Source organism: Pelodiscus sinensis, chromosome 1 (assembly GCF_049634645.1).
Source record: "Pelodiscus sinensis isolate JC-2024 chromosome 1, ASM4963464v1, whole genome shotgun sequence".
In the NCBI taxonomy this organism is placed as follows: Eukaryota; Metazoa; Chordata; order Testudines; family Trionychidae; genus Pelodiscus; species Pelodiscus sinensis.
Window position 1 is genome coordinate 285,503,337 of NC_134711.1, and position 16,619 is coordinate 285,519,955.

Consider the following 16,619-nt stretch of genomic DNA (forward strand, 5'->3'; position numbering starts at 1 on the left):
TGCTTAATATAAAACAGTATTTTTTACCTTTGAAGAATTCTTTGTGAGAGACTGTTTGTATGAATGAGATACGGTGTGAAGGTTATCGTTAGAGCCAGATGGCCAGAAAAGGAGGAGAATGTGGGGTGAAGACAAACTGTAAAAGACAGACTGTAAAGAGCAGAGAAACCGTCATTGCGTATCCACAGTCAAAGAATGGATCAGATTTGCAAGACTGATAACCTTAAAGTGGACCAAGCACCCCGAAAGGATATTTGATTACAGGATGATTCTTGGAGAGATGTTTGGGAACGATTGACATCAACAAGATAACATTCCGGTCACAAGCTAACAGAGCGGAATCCATGGATTTCAACAAGAGAAAAAAAATTAAAAAATTAAAAGCAAGGTGCTTTGCTATGGAACTTTGGGTTCGTCTTGCCAACGCCAAATCCAGAGGAGCATCGGATCGATCGACCGACAAAGACCCTGCTCCCCACTGTGTTCAATCAAGCTGGCCACTAGATTGATACAGATTCTGGACTGGTAAATATGACATCGTCTGGCAAGATTGTGTATGGATATGTCTGTGTGTGAGTAATTGAAAAACATATGCAACTGTTGTATTCTCAATAAATGCGGCATACTGTCTTTTCCCCCATAAAAGATCGTGTGCTTCGTTTAAGCATAACATCCCTCCCTTCCTCCCTCTCTTCTTCCTTCTTTCCATGCTGGACAACAACTAACTTGCTGCTCTATTCTATAATTCCTTTTATATAGCCTACCTGGCCCCTGATTGGCTGCTTTCCCTGCAGCCACTTTAGCCTGCTTGGAGGACCTTTCTGCTGCCTCTTCTAGGGTGGTGTGTGGCAGGAACACAAGGTCTCGAGCATGGGGTCTCAGGGTCTAGTCCACCCCATCACACCTGGTCTCCCTATTCACTTTCTCCATCTTCCTCCCACACTGTCTCTTCATTTAGCCTTTGCTTTCTGCCACTCCTTTTATTCTCCACCCTAATGCCCCTTCAGATCCACTGGTCCTATCCCATTGTTCATTTGTGAATTACAACTCCCCAGTATTTCCAGATGTTTCCCTTTCCTCCCCTCAACTGTACCCTTTCATTGACGATCTTCCCACTCCCCCCATAGCCCATCAGTAATGACTGTTTTGTTTGTTTGCAGCAATATTACACTCAATTTTTAAATTCCTTCAGAATTTGGAGGACCATTGGGTGATAGCAATTTAAAAGTAAGTCAAATCTGGGGCCTCAACTTCTAGCCACATTTATTTGCAGTCCTTATACTCTGTAACTTAAATCATTTCTCAAAAAAAAAAGTGCCCCTCCCCAAATGATTTGTTTTCAGTTTCTGATAAGGTTAAAATTTCAGATGGTAATGTTTTATTCTTACAAAGAGCTGCTTGAAAAACCTCTGCAAGTGCTTAAAGCACCAGTTAAGTGCTATTAATCAAACACTAAATACCATGAAATGGTTCTGCCTCTTTTCTAATTGAGAAATAGAGCTATTTAGACAAGTTTAGGAGGTGACCTTGCTGGAATTAAAAATGCCAGACTTCTCCTCTATTCAATGTTTTTCAAAAAATTGCTGTATTCCTATCTTACTGAAAATGAATAGGAAGCACTTTTGTCTGAGAAGGAAAGAAGTGATTCGCTGTAAGAGAAGCTTGTGTTACCAGAATCTGTTACTGGTGACTCAATAGACCACTCTTTCCAGGGTAGTACTGAACCAATGGGCCTATATGTTGCTACTTTGTCACTGGAGGTGCTGTTTCTTGAAACAGATGTAAAACAAATTTCCTGACCACCAGTGAGCCCTGTACATCTCTTGATCCATCTCAAAATATATATAGAGGGGCAACAATTGTTAAGACATACCAATAATATACTCTGGTACATTCAAACATGCTGTAGTAGAAAGGGCTGCCATTGGAAACATCTCAGGAGCCTAAATACTGCTCCTAGTTTTAATCAGAGTTAAAGAAAGTTATGTACACTTTGTTTTACAAAATACAAAGGCTCAGATCCTATTCCTTGGACAGGAATTGGGGGCAATTTCTAGTCCATTGGGTTTGGGAGCTGCAGGGAATGAGTAGATATGGGACTATAAGACCATAAAAATGTCCACACAGGGTTAGACCAAAGGTTAATTTAGCCATGTAGTCTGTCTTCTGACAGTGGCCAGTACCAGGTGCTTCAATGGGAAGAACAGGTAACCATCAAGTGATCCATCCCTTGTCCCCCATTCCTCAATTCTGGCAATCAGAGGCTATGGACATGGGAAGACTGTCATTGCTTCTCTGAAACCAATGTCATGATATCCATCCTTATCTCTCTGCTACCCGTACACATTAGGGAATGCACGTTTGGTATAGGTCTGGTACATTATTTTGGTGTTTTGATTCATAGTAAAAAAGTCTATTCATGGATATACATGTCTATTGCTCACTAAGGCTAGCACAAACAGACTTCTTGAAAAATTCTGGCATGTCTCAAATAGCAGGCATTTATGTGTATTCACCACACATTATGACCTTGAATTTGAGTGGAGTGGAGTTTCAGTTACTTAATGAAATTGGAATTTGTCCCTGCAAGTTTGGGTTCAGATGAGTTACAAAAATCCTGAATCTCTGGTTCCTTTGAAATATTTTGAATGCTTGTTCAAATGCACCTTTTAGTTTCTTGAACTATTCAGTATTATCATATGCACAAAGTAGTTCTAGAGCCTTTGTTGGTAAGTTGGAAAAGTCATTTGGAGGAAACTATCCAAGGGAAATCTTGCATGCAAAGGTCTCCGCGGGCACTCAGTCCCATTCACATTTTCTGCTCTTTGAGGGCCTGCAAAGAAAGACAATCCTCCCCTTCAAGTCATACTTTGCCAACTACTGAGATATAAAAAGAGATTATAAACTTGTAGATGGAACGGAGCCCCAGACAGACTGAAGATCCTTGAAAGGAATGGAGACTTTAGTTGAGCCTTTCAAAGAGTGAGAAGCCAAGACTTAAGCTTTTCTGCGTGTCTGCTGCTGGAAACCCAGATCTTCTCAGCCTTTCTGCATATGCTCATTACAATATTCTCATTTCACTTACTCTCACTGGTACTCCGTTCCATACACTGAAACCATAGAATGTTCAGGAGCCACAGTCTATATCAGTGTTTAGCAACTAGGGTCCACGGCCCCCTAGGGGGCCAAGAGAAATGTTCAGGGAAGTCTGCGAAGCAGAAGATCATCATATAGGATTGAAATTTAACACCCAAGGCGGAAGCCAAAGCCTAAGAAAATTAGCTTCTCACAATCTACTGTGGTGTGTGATTCTGGGCAACTGCCCTATTAGCTAACCCTTAATGCCAGCCCTGGCTACTATATGAGAAAAACAGTTGTTGTGGCACTGGTGGGATGTGTATGTGGAGGGGGGGGGGGGTTGCAGGCTCAGAAAGAAAAACTTTGAGAACCCCTGATCTGTACCGCATGGATGTGTCAAATGTCTTCTACTTTTCACCCATATTATATTTTAAAACTCCAATGTTTAGTTTTATTAACTTATTTGCTTAAAAAAGAGCAACATGCACATCCAGATGTTGATGCTTAATTACATGCATTCAGATATGAAAATTGGGCCCTTCAAAATTCACTAGATCCAAAAAGAGAAAAAAATATTGTGCTGAATTCCATATAACAATTCAGAGATCCAAGAAATTCTAGTCCATGGAGCCTGATGCTATCTTCCCCACACAAAGGTGACAGTACAAAATATTGAACAGTCCCACCTAAGAACTCAATCCTGTAGTCATGAAAATTGTGAGAGAGCAGCTAGTTAGCCATTAGTAGTCCTGTTGTGCATGGTGCTTAGTTCTGACTGATCCAACAAGATGAACTGAGAGAGAATGGATGTTGCAAGCTGACGAAACCGCAAAACTACTGTACTAGTTATAATCACTAATGAGGAGCAGCTGGCTACAAGACAGGCCATTTCAGAGGAATGTTCTGAAATTCTTCAGTAAGCTGCCTGTCTCCTCACTTTCCTGTTCCTAGTTATTTTCCTTAAATGCACTATCCAGTACATCCGAGTGAACCATTCCTGACAGGCAGTTGTAATGACAGAAAATCCTAACAGTCTTCATCATGCACTTAACTTGTATTTTTGGATTATACTTACATGCATTCACCCTTATTAGATCCCACCTCCATCTGACCATGCTCAATTTCCTTCTTCCTCACTCTCAGTTCAGGCTGGGGGCAGAGATTTGCCACCTCTGCTGCACATCTTGCACATTTCGAACAAAAGCTGAGTGCTAGCATTTTGGTTCTCCGTGCTTTATTCAGCAGCTCTCAGGAGCTAGTACACTCAAGCATTAACACAGCGTATCTTGTGATGTGATGAGAACAATGACTGGCGGATAACATAACAAAATGGGAGCATTTAACATCATTTACCATACTCCCCCTCATCTATATAGAAGTTCACCTCTCTGGAGCTCAGAAAAATCCAAGATACCAAAGCAGCCATATATGGAACACAGACAAAGACCAGTTCAGAAACTTCTGAGCAGAAGTAGAAACTGGCCAAGATGAGCATAAATGGACATCTTCCTATGACATTGTTTAAGATGGATGCCTAGCAATTCTAAAATGCAAGAATCAGTGAGAGGTATACAAGCCAATGTAAAAAAATGTTAGAAAATATTGTGACCCTAAAATTGCAATACACCTAATTTACGGAACACTAAATAAATAAATTAAAAAATAATCAGCTATTCTTCCATGAAAAAGGATAAATTTTACAGTAGTTCAAAGCCCTAATCTGTACCTCCAGAAAACATATTATCAAACCTTCCAACAATGCCTTTCTTTTAACAAAGAAGAAAATCTTAGCCTCCTGAGACACAAGATGAAAAATACTTTGAACCATATGTATAAAATAGTGGGGAAGAAGAGTAAAACAGTCCAGTTCTTGAAGCCGTGATATGATTTTTGACACAGCCTTTTCCCTCCTCCTCTTCACTATATAATTGTAATTTTATTAAAAGTCACTCACCTTGTAGCAGCAATTTACCCACTTTACTATTTGGCTTTAAAAATCAAAGACTTTAAGGTATTGGTCCCAGAAATTATTTGAAATATATGTGAGACTTTAGTAGGCATGGATTTTCCTTTGGACAATCTTCAATAGTAACGAAGAGGGAATCCTGAAACATCTCAGAATCCAAAATATCTGAAGGTCCCAGAAATTATTTGAAATATATGTGAGACTTTAGTAGGCATGGATTTTCCTTTGGACAATCTTCAATAGTAACGAAAAGGGAATCTTGAAACATCTCAGAATCCAAAATATCTGAAGTTCATTCATCAAAACCAATGGCAAAAACATTAAGTCTTAGTAGCTTTTGGAATGCCGTCCAGTTCTGATGCTAGCCATGGTTCTTAGCTCTTAGAATGCTAGTGCTTTCCAGACTGCTAGCCAGATGAATTTACAGGGAGGTGGAATCTGCAGTTTTTGAGGGAATAAACTTTTAAACACTTTGGAGATCTGAGTCAGCCTTGCATGTTTCATGATCCAACATTGCCTCCCACCCCAGTTGGTAGCTATGAGTTGTAAATCCTTGCACTGATGCTGAAAACAATTCCATTTTTTTTTCATGCTATCCTAGAGATGATTAGGTGTTTCATCGGTAAGATCTGTATATATTGCAGATTTAAACTTCAGTCATCTGGTTTCCAAATCTCCACCTTCAGAAGTATTTGTAAGGATCCGTGACATGTGGAGATGTTGAGTTAGAAAGGATTCCCAAGCTCCACAGTATGTGTAGTGCAGAATAATAAAGAAGAAACACAGAATCCTAGAGCTTAGTTTAAATAAAAAAATTAAAAGGTTCGTTAACAAAATAGTACCACTTTAACTAAAAAATTGAAAGTCAAATGGAGCTACTCCTGAAGGTGCCAAAGATGCCTGTGGTTTGCACCATATGCAATTCATGCCAAAGCATAACATTTTCAGTGTTAGAAATGGGTCTTATTCTAGTAAAGGGTAAATGCAGTTAGGAGCCAAAGCACAAAAGCTTTATATCGGACAAAGTGTTCTAACAAAGATCACTTTCTACAGAGAGTGGAGAGTAATTGGGAAAATGATGCTAATAAAGGCTACATCAGGTCAGGAGGAAGCTGAAAACAGCATGTGTTTCAATACTGTCTTTTATTGCCAACATCCCACTTTAATAATGTTCTGGTTGCACTTCAAGATTCTTAATGGAGGGTATGGAAAAAAATCAATACACACAGCCTGCTTCTGCTTCTATTGAAGACAATGGGAGTTTTGTTATTAACTTCAATGACAGCAGGACATGGCTCATTCTGTCTCTTTCCACCTCCAAAAAGGCTAGATCTACTTCTATTCTGTGTTTTCAGAAGGTGAACTCCCGCTGTTTAACTAGGGCATTTCAGTACCAGACTATAACTCTATGTATTCAGATGTGTTGCCCTGCTACATGAAACCCAATGAAAAATTATGGTTTGTCTCCTGAACTGTGAAAGTTGCAGTAAAAAAGTATAGGATTTGAAATAAATTCTGAGAACAAAACCATTTCTTTTTAGAAAATATTTTCATGAAGTTATAAAGCAAATAAAAACATTTTAATTTGACATTCGCCCTTGTAAAAATGTTTTCTTGCTACTTTTAACTTGCACCAAGTATAACTTTACAAATATTTTAATAGAAAACCTTAAAAGAGAATGAAGATAAAGACATACATGATTTTAGTTTATTTGGGAGGCTCACAAACATCTCTAGTATTTAATGCAATTTTCTAGTATTTAATGCAATTTTGCTAAAAGTGAAATTTTCTAATATAAGATCATGAAATTATACTAAGTCTTTTTTTAACATTCCAGTGTGCTCTTAATTTTGCTCAAGTATAATCCCAAAACTTATTTTAACATGCTGTCAAAATTAGACATTAAGGTTGTTGACAAAATGACACTAAAATAAATGTAAATGTAGATTGCTATCACAAGTGGCTGGTTGGCTTTGTGAAGATGTTAGGTTGCTATAGTATTTTCCATAGCAACTTTGCATCTTAATACATAAATAATCCCTCAGTGTCCTTAAAGCTTCCTAAACAAAAAAAAGGATTAAATCTGTTCTCATATATAATGATCCTGAATAAAACCTTATCAGTATGAAATACCCAGAAAACATAATAAAATGTAATCTAGATAATAGCATTTCTGGCAGCAGGAAGGCATCAAAGCACCACAGATTTTGTACTGCAAATTTCAGTTAACTGGTTATTTTCTCCAAATCCTTATTAGATAAACAGCTTTAAAAGTTATATTTCCTTTTAAAAACAAACATGTGGCTATTAACACCTTCACTGAAGTGTTGTCCTATAGTAAAATGTGGCTCCATTCCTGGGCTAAGTATTTGTCAGTATTGTAGAGGAACACACCTGATACATGGACCAGGACATTTATTGTTTTATCCCCCAAAACAAGCAGCGTCCTCCGGTCTTGATTCAGTAAGGCACGTAGGCAGGAGCCTAACTCTAAGAATGGAATAGTGCTGTTGAAGTTGATGGGACTGCTCGCATGCTTGAAGTTAGAACACGTGCTTAGAAACCTCCATGTGTTGGGGCTTGTTTTTGTAAATGCTGTGGGGAAATGCAGTACATTTCAGTGTACAAAATCCTGTTTGAAAGACCGACTTTGGGCCTGCGTGAGGTCAGCTCCCAAATGGCATGCTGGGAAAAATACAAGAGCAGACTGTTACCAACTGGAGGGAGTGACTATCTTGTGCTGCTTTCTTACGATCCTGATCCTCTCTGATGATCCCATGGAGCACACAAACTGATAAGACTTTAGTGGCCGTTGTGTCCAGATATTTTCCCCTCAAGAGAAAGTTGTTTTGATTAGACTATGTACTTCTTTGTGGGATGGTTCCGCTGCAATAATAAAGTACCTTTGCCTTACTGTAAGAGCATTCAGGGATGCATATTTGCCTTCTTGCCCCTCCCCCCCATTGAAGAACTTGGAAATTACCCTGGTGTGCCTATAATTTAGTCCTTTATATTTCAATTATTGTTTTAGTAATACCAGTAGGAAAAAAATGACATAGACTGAAACCAGTGCAATCTGGCAACCCTGTGCATGGGTAACAGTAAACAAAACGTCTTCTGGGTCACATATAGGACCCTGATGGGTCACATGGGACTGCTGCAGGCTGCCCAGCATGGTCTTAAAATCTAAATGGCAACACAGACAATGGTATGGTAGAAGCACTATTATTCCCCATTTTATAGATCGGACATTGAGACAGAGAGATAGGTGATTTGTCCAAGGTCACACAGGAACTTTGTGGCAGAGCTGGAATTTCACCCAGCTTTACTGAATCTAGGTCAAATGCCTTAACCACAGGACCATCCATCCAGTGGGATTCTGTAGTTAACTATGTTTTTGCTTTTATGGCTACCTGCAAAACTCTCTCTCTCATTGGAGTAGCATTTGCTAGAATAGCTCATTATCAGGAACAGATGTCTTAGGAACAGGGTAGTACCTTTTTCCCTTCAAGGGAAATTACTGATATCTCCTAAGGATACAGAATTTTTTTTGTTATCTCCGCAAGATGCAGCCATACTTCAATAATTCTTAAAATTACTCCTGCAACATTTACTTTAGAGCCCCTGTTCCCAATGTCAGCAGGCAGGAGACCAACCATCTATAAATTTGAATTGTTAAAAAAATTTCCTCTATTTTCCAGTCTCCTGTGTAGGGTGCTGTTTTTCTGAACCAATGCTTCAATCACTGCCCCTTGGCTTTGACTTTCAACTGTACTAATGAAGACAGTTACCAATTTTTATCAATCTCTGTTTTACCTCAGAAAACTTCTATTTTCCCTTCAAGCTTCAAAATCCACAATGAAAATAAGTCATTGTTTAAATCTGAAGCCTGACTTGTGGAAAAGAGGGCTCTAAAGAAACAGCTGCAAACTGTGGGTCAGATTCACTGGGTGATGTTTGCTTGGAGTTCCTGAGTCCCAGGAAATGGGTCCAATCTGAGAGGGATGGGAAATACAGTAGCACAACGTGACCAAGACTCTTAACTCTGCAGTGGGGGCTAAAGCCAGCAGGCAGCCCCAAAGAGTGGGGAAAACTGGTCAGGAATGAGACAAAGCCATCTGTGCTAGTTTAATATATTTCTGGGTGTTTAAAAACGTCTCTCTGCTAGTTGATGACAGTTCTATCCCTGAAGGTGTAGGGATGTAATCTGTCCACCCACATGCTCATGTGAGAAAGGTCTTATCGCCTCAAGACCAGGAAAGTGTGATGCTGCTGTCCACCACTGCTATAAATGCTGTGTCTCTGCATTGCTGCATAATTCAGAGGAATGAGCAAATTGATGGGAGTTGTGAGTTCCTGACTTATGAGCTGGGCTTTGCTTCTGATAGACAGTGTAGTCATGGTTTTAAGAATCAGAATTGCTGACACCAATGAATTAGGGCAATAAACAGTGAGAAAATCAATATGCTTGTGGGTAAAAGAAGTCAATTTGAGTCTAAAATGAAACAATGTACTTTGTAATGAGGCACTATTAAGATGCACTATATATCCTTAAACAAGTCTGAATCCACCAAAACACAAAGTGATTAATGCAATTCGTAATCTGCAACAAATCTGTGCCTGGCTTCAAGACCTGACCATGGTTCCCAAAGCAAACACCTCACTCTAAGACAGTTCACCATCTGCTCCATAGTTCACAAGTCCACCGTGTGCAAGAGCCTGACATTAGCACTGTGTCACTTTGAAAGTTAAACTTCATCAGACTAAGCCGGCACATGCACCTCCCTAGTCTCAATATCTGTTAAATAGTGAATGGATATGATGGGACTGGAATTCATCCGTTTTCATCTCGATAGACTTAAGTATGGAGATTACAAGTCCCACCAATATAGCTTTTCCATTCTAATCTTGATGTTCGGGATGCATGTGGCACTCATCACAATAGTATCTAAAGGGACATTAAGAATGATAGTTTTTGATTAAGTAGATGAAATGGTTTCAGAGGACTGCTGAAATTGTAATGTTAACTGTAGCAGTAATAACATTTAAGGAACAAATTCCAGAACCTGGACTCTCTGGATGATGTATATGCTTTTGATATAAGGGCTGGCCAGAACTTTTCATCTGTAATTAGTTTTCTTAAAGTTTCTTATTGAACATGGTGCTCTTAAATTGAACAGAGATTGTATCTTTTATCTTTTGGTCATTTTTATACTCTTCTACCTTTTGTGAAAATTATATACTATTACAATTCTGGAGATAGACAAGGATTTAACAGTGAGGAACATATCAATGTTAGCATGCTGAACAAAAGTGCCCTTTGTGATATAAAGATGTTCTTTAGAAAAAATATTCTTTCTGTAGATTAGACCATGTAAATAGATTACAAAAAAAAAGTTGGGTCAGTAAACAACATACTCATATAGTTAGCGACATACTCAAGCAACAAACAAACAAACAGATGCCTAACACATCTAAAGCAAAGAAGGAATCACAAAAGAGAGTGAGTATTCTGATAAATAGAAAAAAGGTGAAAAGTCAACAAGCAGGATCTGATTCTTCTCTTAGACAAGTTTTACATAAAAGTAACGTCATTTGTTTGACACCAGCGTAAGTGAGAGGAGAATCAAAACATTAATTTGAAAGTCTAATGTTGGAAAAATAAAATGGTAAAACCTAGTTTTGTTGTTGTGTAATTCTCCAAAGGGAACAGGCTGGATCAACTACATGCTGGGACAAAAATCAAGCCTGGTGTAACTCTACTGATGCCAAAAGAGCTACACTGTGATGGCTTTGGATGATGACTGTATTTGATTTATAATACTTTGTATGTGATGTATTAGCAAAACTGTTGATATTATGAATGCAAAATAATACTAAGGGACCAATTCAAATGAACTAAAATAGCTGGTGAAGGGAAAAAAACCACAGACATCTTAGATTTTTGACAAAACCAAATAAACAGAGAAAACAAAGTTACTGAAAACTATCTTCTTTTCACTGCAGGGGAAAAAAAAACATTTTTTCTTACGGGCTAATATGATGCACAGTAGCTGAACTGCACCTCAACCTAAGTATGTATTTATGAAAACACAATGAAATATTAAGTACGACTAATTATAACAATTATTTTTCTTGAGTTCCAGTGTGTTGGCATTGCTCACCTTTTATTGTTACTGTTAATTTTAATTATTTATCTCCATAAAACTGGACATAGCCAAGGCAAATGATTACGTGTTCATAAGAATCTGTGATTGCCAGGAATACTATGCCCACAGATCCACCGTGTCAGCTCCAATCACTCAACTAATGAATACTGGAAAATTCAATCCCATACAATTATCTTAAGCAGAAATTAAAGCTGTCCCTAGGAGGGTTTATTATATCCACCTATATTTCTGAAAACATTTTTCCTGTAGGTAGGAGAAGGGCCCTTTTTCTGTTCATAGAAAAAGTTTCTTTCCACATATTTTTTCAGTCTTTATTTCTGGAGATCTTTAACCTCACACAGGCACTGGTTCCTGTGGAGTAAACACTTTTCTCTTGCATATACATAAGCATACATAGATATACACATGCATGGACATAGGAACCCAGCAGTGATGGAAGAAAAGAAGTCAGGTAATAGAATCTGGAACTTGTGTGAAGGTGTTTAGGTGAAATGTACCGTATTTTCCGGCGTATAGGGCGACTGGGCGTATAAGACGACCCCCTATCTTTTTAATTAAAAGATAGGGTTTCATCTTATACCCCAGCGCCCCTCCGCCTCCTTTGCTCCCGGTGTCCCTGGTCTGCTGGAGATGGTCCCCAGCAGACCAGAGGCACCGGGAGCAAAGCCGCCAGGAGCGCCAGGAGCGCCTGGGCTCCCCCCCCCCCCCCCCCGCCGGAGCCCCTCCGCGGCTTTGAAAGCCTCGGGGGAAGCCGGAGGCGGGGCATCCCAGGCGCGCATGGGATGCCCCGCCTCCGGCTTCCCCCGAGGCTTTCAAAGCCGCAGAGGGGCTCCGGCGGCGGGGCATCCGGCGTACAAGACGACCCCCGATTTTTGGGGGATGTTTTTTAACTTCAGAGGTCGTCTTGTACACCGGAATATACGGTATGTCACTGCTAAAGTTTTGAGTTTGTGCATATAACCTGCCACATCTTTGCCTATATTCCTCATCTGTGTCTGACAGTGATCAGTTAAACTTCTTTTCTAGGCCTTCTGTAAGGCTTTTCTTTACACATGGCTCAACCCTTGTCAGACCCTCACAACTCTCTAACCCATTGCTGACATGGGGTTAATTGGGGCTGGTCCTGTTTGAGCAGGGGGTTGCACTAGATGACCTCCTGAGGGCTATTCCATCCTTAATCTTCTATGATACTGTGAAGTCAGAGAAACCAAGGGAAGGATGAAAACCAAGGTGTTCCCTTCAGTAGTGCATACCAGTTACACTGTGTCAGTCCAATATCCACCTTCTGAATTGTTTATACTGGATAGCTGACTATTTGCAGAAAGCTGAAAAGGGATTTTGCAAATATATCATGCAAACAGGACTTATTTTTTCTTTCCAGGTAGGGGAAGAGTTTCACTTAATGCATATCCAGTGCCTCACTGTGAAATGTGTGTCTTTAAGAGTTAACTCAGATATATAGTAAAAATATTAATTAACAAGCTCACACATTTAAATGTATTTGCTAGAGAGAAAAGGTGAGGTTCACAAAATATTGAATTAAACACGTTTTGGCTGCTTTTATTTAAATATGGCATAATTACTATCCTGGAATGAAATGCAGCTTTGAAAGACGAGAAAAACCAGGCTGAAAGTCCCAGAATAAAAGCAACTATGGAAAGAACTGGAGCATTATGCTGAGTATGCTTCTTGGAATACAAGTGAGATTCATAGAAAGACAAAATGTAGGGATAATGACATTAAAAGAAGATAGTCTATGTTATGTAACTATTTTCTATCACTGGAGTTAACTGATCACCTGCCTACATTTTGAAACAAACAGTTTGACATCTTACAGAATAGTGTGAAATGCTTCAACTGTACCTGATTCATCTACTCTCAGCTTTTTACTGGGATTGTCACCACTGTCATCATCAGACATTTCCATTTCCTCTTCACGACGGATCCCCATGAGCTGTTCACTGTGTGCATTCCGGAGCTCCTAAAACCCAAAATGACCTTTAATTAGTATTGACTTGCATGAACTGATTTCCCTATTTCTAAACTATTTTATGCATATTCTGATTTTAAAAAAATACATAGAAATAATCCATGAATATTAGTACAGAATCAGCAAATGAGTCAGAGTTAGAAGGAGAGATCAAATCGAAGGGCATGGAATTATTGTATTAAAATATTTAAAATAACTGAATACCTCAATTATACCAGTGGGGGGAAAACAACAATAGAGAACATGAGTTCCCCTTATTAGATTACTTCTGATCCTACCAGACGGGTATATTTCAATAATGGCAACACTTAACACTGCATGTAAAATGAATGTATAAAGGTGCTGTATCAAGCTGGCTAAAAAATCAAAAGCTCTAACTCTCATAAGCTCTAGGCTTCTACACGTGCACATGCTAAACCCAATTTTCACAAACTTTAAATTCTCAGCATAGATTTATCTTTTTGGCAACATCTGAATCTTGAAAAGAAACGAATGACAGTACTAACAGCCCATTTTCAGAAAAACCCCAACCAGGGCAGACAGACAGGGAGACAGTATGTATGAAACTAAGTATATGATCAACAAGAATGTGGGTTCTATAAAAGTCCAGAGAGTCTTTGTTCTCAAAAAATAAAACAGGATAATACTGGTGCAATGGCTGGCTTTGAAATGGTAGCAGCACAGAGAAGACTGAGATAATTCTATTTTGTCCTAATAATACTGTCAGATGTAACACAGGGATGTTGCACAGTGATTAGTGTAGTGCTTTTCAGTCTGCAGACAGCTAATTTTTCTATCGACAAAGAGCCCAATTCCCAAAGAGATGGTCTGAAATCACTGAAACAAGGAAACATCACGTGAAAGGAATAAATAGTGCTGAAGCTTCCAACTATCTACCCATGCAATTAACAACAAACCCTCATAGTGGGATAGAGGAAAAAAAGGAGAGTGTTTCTTTGGGGCTACACCCTGAATTCATCAGTAAATGTCATACACTGTGATAAAGGTATATGTATCTGTTAATCACTGCAAAGGCAGAGAGGCTAATTAATGGGAGTTTTACATGGGGATTATTTGAAATTCAGAGAAATTACTAAAATGGTAAATTGAAAACTGGTATTGAATACATTAATTGAATTTAAAACAGAAATTCATAAACCACTTTGTAATTCTATATCGAAAAGAGACACAAACCCTCTTTAATGGAGAATATACTGTCTCTTCTGAGAAACCAAATGACTAATGTATTTTAGCTTGCAAATGTCCCAGGAGCATCTGTTTCAAAACTGTCTTTAGCAGCCAAACAATAATCTTCTCTGGGAACCTCAAAAAGGTCCTTTTAAAATTTGTGTTGCCAGAAAAACACAGAGAGTGAGGGGAGGGGTAAAGGGGAAGTGACAAGGGAAATGTAAGCACATTAGCAAAGAAGGGAATAATCAAATAATATGATTCGAATCAATGGAGCTACTTGTGGACATGTATGTAGTATTTTACAACTGAGAAATGTGAGTTGTTCATATACAGTAAAAGCTGTGTTATCTGGCACTTTACCAACCAGGAAGCTCTGTAAACTGGCATTTCAGATCTTCCTTGAAAGTCCAGTTCATAGCCTGGTTGGTGCAGGGCCATCAGGCTCCCTACCTGGCTCTATGGGGCTCAATTAAAGTGGTGACATGTCTCTGCTGCTCATCAGCAGAGGAATGGCTACAGGGGCTCCTTGTGCTGACTTTGGCCCACCCCCAGTGCAGCTCAGTTCCCACCCAAAGGGAGCTGTGGGGGTGGTCCCTGCAGGCAGAGCTCAGAGCCGCCTAACCATGCCTCTGCCTAGGAGAAGCAGGGATATGTTGCCACTTAAAGGGAGCCACCTGAAGTGAGCATGACCTGGATCCAGCACCCCGAAATCTCTCCTGCACCTCAACCCCCTGTCCCAAGCCCCTTTCTGCTTCAAAACTCCCTTGCTCGTAATGACCGAGTATATTTGGCTTACCGGCTCCCTCATTCCACCCAACATGCTGGATAACAAAACTTTTAATGTACATTGGTTCAATCAGATGTTTCATAACTTCTTAAGTTATTTTTTATTGTTTCCTTTCTTCAGAAAGGAAATAAAGAGCAACAATTTTTACATAAGCAAAGATGTTTTGTGAATTAGCATTTATGGAAAGTTGTACTTTTCGGCATTGAACTTGAAAAGAAATTTACAAGACAGCAAATTAATGATATGATGCATCCTGTCATGAAAAGTTAGCATAAGAAGGGATCATTTAAATCTGCTTCCGTGCCAGATGACAGGAGGATAGCTAATGTGATACCAATTTTTTTAAGGGCTTTAGAGGCTACCCAGTGGCAATTACAGACCAGTAAGCCTAATTTCAGGACCAGGAAAACTAGTTGGGACTACTGGAAAGAACAGAATTATCGGGCATATAGACGAACCTGATCTTTTGGGAAGGAGGCAACACAACTTTGGTAAGGGAAGTCATGCCTCACCAATCTATTAGAATTCTTTGAGGGGGGTCAACAAACATATGGGCAAGGATGATCCAGTGGATATTTGGACTGCAGAAGGGCTTTGACAAGGTCCCTCACCAAAAGCTCTTAAGCAAGGTAAGCTGTCATGGGATAAGAGGGAAGGTCCTTTTATAGATCAGTTAAAAGACAGGAAACAAAGGGTAGAAATAAGTGGTTAATTTTCAAAATGGAGACAGATAAATAGTGTTGTTGCCAGAGGTCTGTACTGGGACGAGAGCTGTTCAACATATTCATAAGTAATCTGGAAATAGGGGTAAACAGTGAAGTGGCAACATTAACAAACAATACAAAATTACTCCAATTAAGTCCAAAGCAGAATGAGTTACAAAGAGCAGAGCAGAGCGACAAAGGGATCTTGAAAATTGGGTGATTGGGCAACAAATATGGCAGATACAATTCAATGTTGATAAATACAAAGTAATGAACATTGAAAAACATAATTCCAACTATACATACAAGATGGTGTGATCTAAATTAGCTGATGTCACTCAAGATAGAGATCTTGGACTCATTGTGGATAGTTCTCTGAAGACCTTTGTTCATTGTGCAGTGGCAGTCAAAAACACTAACAGAATATTAGGAACCATTAGAAAAGGGATAGAGAATAAGACAGAAAATGTCATAATGCCACTATATTAATCCATGGTACATCCTGCATCTTGAATACTGCTCACCCCATCTTAAAAGGAGATATATTAGAATTTGAAATGGTACACAGTAGAGTAGTAAACTAATTAAAGGTATGAAACAGCTTCAATATGAGGAGAGATTAAAAAGACTGGGACTTTTCAGCTTGGAAAAGAGATGACTAACTGGGGCTATGATAGAGGTCTACAAAATCATGAGTGGTGTGAAGAAAGTGAATAAGGAAGTGTTAATCAC

The 16,619-nt window shown here is 39.2% G+C and overlaps 1 protein-coding gene across 21 annotated transcripts in view; it reads right to left on the bottom strand.

The window, feature by feature from the left end:
* The window catches only part of ENOX1 (ecto-NOX disulfide-thiol exchanger 1), a 562,199-nt gene that overhangs the window by 78,707 nt on the left and 466,873 nt on the right, over positions 1-16,619 (bottom strand). For all 21 annotated transcript variants that reach the window (XM_075918965.1, XM_075918981.1, XM_075918972.1 and 18 more), the window contains one exon: positions 13,079-13,196. In XM_075918965.1, the coding sequence (XP_075775080.1) occupies positions 13,079-13,196 (118 nt within the window). The remainder of the gene's footprint in view (positions 1-13,078; positions 13,197-16,619) is intronic.